At 41.8% G+C, this 8,222-nt stretch overlaps 1 protein-coding gene across 1 annotated transcript; it reads left to right on the top strand.

Moving 5' to 3' along the window:
* Positions 1 to 1,743: 1,743 nt before the first annotated feature.
* LOC100955778 (C-C motif chemokine 3-like) lies at positions 1,744 to 2,995 on the top strand. The gene is made up of 3 exons (XM_003795625.1): positions 1,744 to 1,819; positions 2,403 to 2,517; positions 2,905 to 2,995. Exons 1-3 carry the CDS (start codon positions 1,744 to 1,746, stop codon positions 2,993 to 2,995), a joined length of 282 nt encoding a protein of 93 aa, XP_003795673.1.
* The last annotated feature ends 5,227 nt before the right edge of the window (positions 2,996 to 8,222 follow it).

The raw sequence follows: 8,222 nt of genomic DNA, 5'->3' as shown, positions 1-8,222 counted from the left end.
AAAAAGCAAGAGGCAAACAAAATTATCATAAGCCTAGAAAAAAATTTTCCTTGAAGGAAATAAACTAAACAGTTAAAAAGTGGTAAGGTTTGGCTAATAGAATTTTTCTTATCTTCCAGGAAAATTTTTTTACTCAGATTATGCCTCAGAATTCGTGTATGCCACAGTAGGAAAGTAAGAACATAGAGGAAAAATCCCACATCCTTACTCACATTTGCCCTGTTGCCTATCTAATTTACATACATAAATTAGCTTTTATTCTTTTCTGTATTTTATATATTTTTAACAATAACTTTTACTACTTATGGGTGTAATCTATATTTCACATTTAAGCCATGTAAAAGTAATTTGAATAAAAAACACTAGTAATATTGTTCTTTCTGTATTCCTATGAGACCACCCCATGCCTGTGGATGAGATGTTGTGATGATGTGATGACTGAGAAGCAGCAGCCATCTTGTGACCATGAGGTGGCAACACCAAAGAAGAAAAGCCAATGACATGAAGGGGAAAGGGGAGATGTTTTAAGAAGCCTGAGTTCTTGGCCAGATGCAGTGGCTCACATCTATAGTCCTAGCAATCTGGGAGGCTGGAAATGGATGGATCCCTTGAGGTCAGGAGTTGGACACCAGCCAGATCAAAAGCAAGACCCTGTCTCTACCAAAAATAAAAAAATTATTCAGGCATTGTGATGGGCACCTATAGTCCCAGCTGCTCTGGAGGCTGAGGCAAGAAGAGTGCCTGAACCCAAGAGTTTGAGGCTGCAGTCAGCTAAGCTGAGGCCACAGCACTGTAGCCTGGGCAACAGAGTGAGACTCTGTCTCACCAAAAAGAAGAAGAAGAAGCCTGAGTTCTGTATAACATTATTGGGCTGCCCAACAAACTGGGAATGGCCACCTTGACTTTACAACAAGGAAACAGGAAATATTCTAGGAGTTTTGAGGGATGAGAGTGTCCTTTTAAAATGTCTTTACTTTCTCAGTTTTAAATGCTAAGTGTTATTATAAGAGGTGAATATGCCATGGCTTATTTAATGATGGGTTATCTTTTAATTATTACAAATAAGCTGGGAAAAACACTTTCTTCATCTTTGTGTTTCTATTGGCAGCCTGGATCCCTGGCAGAGTGCTTTGCTGATTAAAGGGTAGCAACACTTTAAGGCTCATCATTCATAGCAGCCTCCAGATAACCCAGGGATGAGTCAATGTCTGAAAGGCCCACCTCAACCTTGCCCCTCCTGTAGCTGCGGCCTCCCCATCTCCCGTCTCCATCCAGGACATGGTTTAATCTTGGGTTGCCCTTCTCACGACTCTGTGGCGTTAACATCAGTGGCACATCTATGCTGTTGGAGCAAGTGGGGAGGATATCAGAAGGTTCAGCTCTGTGGGAGAAATGTTTTATCTACAGATCTGCTCTTGTGAAGAGGCATCAGCTAACCCAATCTTGGGGTAACACCATCATCTCACCTCTTCTCACCGTGGAAACCATTTCCCTACCAAGTAATCAACTGAACCCTTCTTGGAAATAGACTAAACCCGTGTGATGACTCCTGGTCTGTGCAACACAGTGTGACATCCAAATGATGATTAAAAATTTCCCCCCTCAGTCCCAAGTTTATCTAATATGCCAAGACTTCTTATAAAGAGGAGAGAGGGCTTGAGACCCTAGAAGGAGGTAGTAGCTGCAAGCCCTCAAGTTGGCCTCTACTAGGCCACCACTTGGGCTCACACTCTGTCCAGCATCATGGAGGTGCCTATTGCTGCCCTTGCTGTCCTGTTCTTCACAGAGGCCCTCTGCCCCCAGGCCTGGTCTGCCTCATGTGAGTCTGTCTTTTGCTCTCATGCCGCTACTCTCTGGCCTTGCTTGGACCACCAGGCCAAAGTCTGTGCCCAACACCTTCCGAGTGGAAAAGAACTTCAGGAATTTGTCTTCCTAAGGGGGTTCTAGCAATTCTTTTCTCTCACTCTGGGAGACAGAGGGAGAGTGAGTCTCAGTCTATGGATGAGAAAGTGGAGGCCCAACTCCAAGGGCAAGAGATAGAATCTGGGTCCAGTTGATGGAATCTGAGTCTGAGTGATGTGGCCTTGGCTCTCCTCATGAATTCCAGATGGAACTGCCCAAGAAGAGGAGGATAAGAAGGAATTTGTTCAGAAAACTAAATTCCCTATAGAGAGACATAGAGGTCCAGAACCAAGACAGAGAAGGAGAAACATCAAATGAGAGAAAGATACAGAAATAAAAATGTCAAGGCAAAGAAGAAACGCCAGTTTTCTTTTGGATCCCATTGTTCCCACTGTGGGCAGTGCTGTCTCCTTCCGGCTCTTGCTGACTCTGGAGGAGAGGGATCACCAGTAGTTAGCTCAACTTTTCTTCTGAGCAGTGCCTTGAGATCTTTCTCACAGTTGGTGCTAACACCCCAACAGCCTGCTTCTTCTCCTATATCTCCCAGCAGATTCCGCTCAAATTTGTGGATGACTATCATGAGAGCAGCAGCCAGTGCTCCAAGCCGGCTGTCATGTCTTAGTGGCCGGTTTTCCTGCCAGAGAGAGAGGCCAGAAGGCCTAGGGTGACGTCCCCTCAGAGTGCTCAGTTTCTTAGGCCCTTTGGGGTGCAGGACTCTAGGGAGGTCCTTGAAGTATTTTGTGAGCTGGCCTAGGGCCTGCAGAGTCAGGAAGGACTTGCCCTGAGGCAGTGGAAAGAGAGGGGAAGGAACAACAGGAAGCTGATGCTCTGATGAACCCCCATCTGAGGCACTCGGGGAAGGTGTGTGAATCCCAAGGTTAAGGGGAAATTTCATGAACACATGAATAGGCCCTGAGATGTCTGAGGCAGAGAAGGATGGTGGGGCCACAGGGTTTCCCTGCTGGGTTCCTCTGTGCTTAATCCGTCCACCCTGCTCCACAGCTTCCTAACCAAGAGAGGCCGGCTGGTCTGTGCTGACCCCAGTGAGGCCTGGGTCCAGGAGCACGTCACCAATCTGGAGCCAAATGCCTGAGTGGCCCAGGAGCAGTGAGGAACCCAGTGACCTCAGTGGGCCTGCTGGGGAGCAGGGGCCCGAGCCAGGCAGTGATCTTACAACCTTGGCAGCCACCTCTTCTGTGGGTCCCCATCCCATGCCCTGCCACATGCTGGGGCCCTCCTTAACTTCAGTTTTATTATAGTTTGTGTATCATATTTAATCTTGAGTATTTTCTCTGACATCTCACAACATCCTCTTCACCATCTCTCCCTTTTCCCATCCATGTGGATGGATGAGTGTGATTAGTGCTCTCAGCAGAAACGGTACCATATATAGCAAGTGACAAACGCTTATTAAATGGTTTTGCCCAGCACTACGTTTTAAAATATTGATGGCTCTTTTTGTTTGTTTGTTTTAGACAGAGTCTCACTATGTCACACTTAGTAGAGTGCTATAGCATCACAGCTCACAGCAACCTCAAACTCTTGGGCTTAAGCAATTCTCTTGTCTCAGCCTCTTGAGTAGCTGGGACTACAGGCACCTGCCACAGTGCTCAACTATGTTTTGGTTGCAGTTGTCATTGTTGTTTAGCAGACCCAGGCAGGGGTTGAACCCGCCAGCTTCAATGTATGTGGCTGGAGCCCTACTCACTGAGCTATGGGCTCCAAGCCTGAAGGCTGTTATATGAAAGGTAAATTGGCATTTTCCTTGTGATGACTGGTTCTATTGATTTTGTTTTCCCAATTTATCAGAATCATATACTGACAGGAATACTGGGAGGAGGGAAGAGAAACCTGAAAAAGGGCAGAAACCACAAGAAAGGGACAGAGCACTACTGAAGCCACACCAGATGCTTCCCTGAAGATACTTTCCTGGACAGTTGAAATTATTGACTTTATTATTTTATGAACCAGATGACAATGGACACACGACTGGAAGATTTTCTACTTTTCTGCATCCCAAGGTGATGCCAACTGGGATGTATGTTTATGCACATAAGTTCATTTTCATAAATGAAGCTTCCCTCAGACTGATGACTAATTTTTGCTAAGAGTTTACTGAGCGCTGGGCTTTGTGCTAAGTGCCCATATTAGTCACAATCTAGCAAATCTTGCCCACAGTTTATCAAGGACGCCCACTTGGCAGTTAGCTGAAAGCCTTGGTCATATTCTCTGTTGTTCTCTGCTCTGTTTTTAGGGATAATATTTTCCATGGCTATCTCGGAGGCTAGAGTGGTCAGAGTTAGCAAATAGGAATACAGAATAAATACCATTTTTAGTATAAGTATGATCTATGCAATATTTGGGACATACTTATGCAAAAAATAATTGTGTTGCACTGAAACTCAAATTTAGCCCGACATCCTGTATCGCATCTGGCAAGTCTGCTAGGAATGAAAACTACTTCTTATGAAGGGTCTGTTCCCACTTGAGAAGGGAGCCTACAGATTGGCTTAAGTATTGAGCAGTGTTTCTCAACCCTGAAGTCACATTTGGGATCACTTGGGGGAGCTTTCAAAAACTCCAATGCCAGCAGGGCCTTACCACCAAAGTTAAAAATTTAATTAGATATAGGTGAGGCCTGATGTCAGCAGTTTTAAAACTCCCCAGATGATATTAATGCACAGCCATGTTTGAGAACCACTGTTGGGGTGTGCAGTCATAGCCGGTTTTGGCCAGCCTATGGTTTCAGAGGTAATGCAACTCCCAATTTTTGAAGGCTTCTGATCTACATTAGAACCTCTGCAGTTTTACCACCCAAGGGACCATAACAAACTGACCAACATACAGAGGTGGTCAACATAAGGAACTATGTCTACTGTATGAAAATGAGGTCAACTTGGGCGGTGCCTGTGGCTCAAAATTGTAGGGCACCAGCCCCATATGCCAGAGGTGTTCAAACCCAGCCCTGGACAAAAAAAAAAAAAAAAGAAAGAAAATGAGGTCAATTTAAGGAGGTGGTCAACTATGGAGGGTCTATTGTAGTTTTTGGTTAACTCCATTGAATGGTTAGTCAGAAAATCTTTTAAACATATTGTTAGTTCTAGGACTGGGTTTTGGAATATCTCTATCCCACATAACCTTCACGGCCACACTTCCTCCCCTTTTCACTGATTTCTTTCTCCACATTGCCCTCTACTGGTGAACAGGTGCTGCATGTGTGAAGGCCACTATAATTAGCTCCCTGCCTCTAACACATCCAGCTGTACCTTCACAAGTTGATTTTATCCCAGGGTTACAATGTTGGTTCAACATACATAAATCCATGAATATAATTCATCCCATAAATAAAATCAAATACAAAGACCATATCATTTTTTCAGTTGATAATATCCAGTACCCTTTCATGATTAGAACACTTAAGAAAATAGGCTTAGGTGGGACATTTCTTAAAGCTGATAGAGGCCATCTACAGCAAACCCACAGCCAATATAATATTGAAGGGAGTAAAACTGAAAGCATTTCCACTCTGATCTGGAACTAGACAAGGATACCCACTGTCACTGCTACTATTCAACATAGTACTGGAAGTCCTAGCCATCACAAGCAGGCAGCAGAAGAAGGTCAAGTGTTTTCAAAAGGGGACAGAGGACATCAAACTCTCACTCTCCATGGATGATATTTCATACCTGGAAAACCCCAGGGACTCAACTACAAAGCTCTTAGAAGTGATCAAGGAATACATCAGTGTCTCAGGATACAAAATTGGTATCTACAAATCTGTAGCCTTCATATATGCCAACAACAGTCTGTATAATCAAAGATAACAGAAGATAATCAAAGACTCTCAAGTGGCCAAGGCGCCAGCCACATACACCTGAGCTGGTGGGTTAGAATCCAGCCTGGGCCCTCCAAACAACAATGACAGCTGCAACCAAAAAGTAGCCAGGTGTTGTGGTGGGCGCCTGTAGTCCCAGCTACTTAGGAGGCTGAGGCAAGAGAATCACTTGAGCCCAGGAGTTGGAGGTTGCTGTGAGTGTGATGCCATGGCACTCTACCCAGGGTGACAGCTTGAGGCTCTGTCTAAAAAAAAAAAAAAAAAAAGACTCTATTCCTTTTACAGTGGTGACAAAGAAGATGAAATATCTGGGAATATATCTAACAAAGGACTGAAATATCTCTATAAAGAGAACTATGAAGCCCTGAGAAAAGAAATAGCAAAAGATGTTAACAAATGGAAGAAAATATCATGCTCATGATTGGGTATGGCATCAACATTGTTAAAATGTCCATACTACCCAAAGCAATCTACAGATTTAATGCAATCCCTATCAATGTACCAATGTCATACTTTAAAGAACTTGAAAAAAGAGTACTTTGTTTTACATGAAATCAGAAAAAAACCCGAATAGCCAATAAAAGTCTTAGAAATAAAAATAAATCTGGAGGCACCATATTACCAGACTTCAGGTTACACTACAAATCCATAGTGATCAAAATAGCATAGTACTGGCACAAAAATAGTGATATAAATATATGGAATACAATAGAGAATCTAGACCTAGCCACATATCATAATTTGATCTTTGATAAGCCTAACAAAAACATGCACTGGGGAAAAGAATCCCTATTTAACAAATGGTTCTGGGAGAACTTGTTAGCAACTTTTTAGCCACTTATGGAAGACTGAAACTGGACTCTCACCTCTCACCATTGAGAAAAATTGATTGTCACTGGATAAAAGATTTGGATCTAAGACATGAAACAAAAATTCTAGAAGAGAGTGTGGAAAAAAATGCTTGAAAATATTGCCTGGGAAAATATTTTATGAGGAAGACCCCCCCCCCGCTCCGATCCTGGCAATTACAGCAACACCAAAAATAAATAACTGGGATTTGATCAAGCTAAAAAGCTTCTGCATAGCTAAGGGTACTACAACTGAAGAAAAAAAACAGCCTTTGGAATGGGAGAAGATTTTTGCAGGTTATGAATATGACAAAGATCTGATAACTAGAATCTACAGAGAACTCAAATTAATCAATAATAAAAGAGCAAACAACCCCATCTCTATGTGGGCAAGAGACTTGAATAGAAACTCCTCTAAAGATGACAGATAAATGGCCAAAAAACATGAAAAAATGCTCATTGTCTAATCAACAGAGAAATGCAAATCAAAACCACTTTGAGATATCGCCTAACTCTAGTAAGATTAGCCCACATCACAAAGTCCCCCAAATGCAGATGCTGGTATAGATGTGGAGAGAAGGGAATACTTCTATACTGCTGGTGGGATTGCAAACTGATACAGCCTTTATGGAAAGAAGTATGAAGAATTCTTAAGGAACTAAAAGTCGACCTTCCATTTGATCCTGCAATTCCATTACTAGGTACCTACCCAGAAGAATACAAATCATTTTACCATAAAGACATTTGCACCAGAATGTTTATAATTGCCAGGTCATGGAAGCAACCCAAATGCCCATCAACCCATGAATGGATCAACAAATTGTGGTGTATGTATACTATATAATATTATTCAGCCATAAAAATGATGGAGAGTTTACATCTTTTACGTTTACCTGGATGGAGTTGGAATATGTTCTTCTTAGAAAAATATCTCAAGAGTGGGGAAAAAAGTATTCAATGTATTCAATAAAATTATGAAACTAATATATACCAATATATAAACACTTACACACTCATATGAATGGTAAAACACAAATATAGTCTAGCAAGGGGGAGGGTGAGGAACATGAGGGGAGAGGAGGGGGGAGGGAAATTGGTTAGAGGAAGGAGGGCATTTGGTGGGATCTCACCTAATGTGCACAATGCAAGTCTATGTTTCAAAATAACTTATCACAAAAAATAAGTGAGATGATGGTGATGTTGATCAGTTTGATTTAAATATTCCACCTTGTATATCAAATCATCACATTGTACCCTATAAATGTATATAGTTATGCTTTTTAATTAAAAATAAATTTAAAAAATTAAAAAAAAACAAATTGATTTCATATTAGGGCTGAGTACATTAGATATTTTTTCTTCCATTCTTGAGATACTTTGCTAAGAAGAATATCTTCCAGCTCCATCCATGTAAACATATAAGAGGTAAAGTCTCTATCTTTCTTTAAGGCTGTATAGTATTCCATGGTGTACATTTACTACAATTGATTAATTCATTCGTGGGTTGATGGACACTTGGGCTTTTTCCATGACTTAGCAATTATGAATTGGGCTACAATAAACATTCTGGTACAAATATCTTTGTTATAATGTTATTTTTGGTCTTCTGGATATATACCTAGTAGAGGAATTATAGG

This window comes from Otolemur garnettii, unplaced genomic scaffold (genome assembly GCF_000181295.1).
Source record: "Otolemur garnettii isolate 467f Iridium unplaced genomic scaffold, OtoGar3 scaffold00094, whole genome shotgun sequence".
In the NCBI taxonomy this organism is placed as follows: Eukaryota; Metazoa; Chordata; class Mammalia; order Primates; family Galagidae; genus Otolemur; species Otolemur garnettii.
Note: the sequence above shows the minus strand (reverse complement) of the source record. Positions and strands in the feature narration are given on the sequence as shown.

Excerpts from the sequence above, each read along its gene's own strand:
- LOC100955778 (XM_003795625.1), top strand. The coding sequence starts at position 1,744 with ATGGAGGTGCCTATTGCTGCCCTTGCTGTCCTGTTCTTCACAGAGGCC. Across the intron at positions 1,820-2,402 it reads CCAGGCCTGGTCTGCCTCAT|TTGGTGCTAACACCCCAACA; the intron begins GTGAGTCTGTCT and ends TCTTTCTCACAG. Across the intron at positions 2,518-2,904 it reads TGCTCCAAGCCGGCTGTCAT|CTTCCTAACCAAGAGAGGCC; the intron begins GTCTTAGTGGCC and ends CCTGCTCCACAG.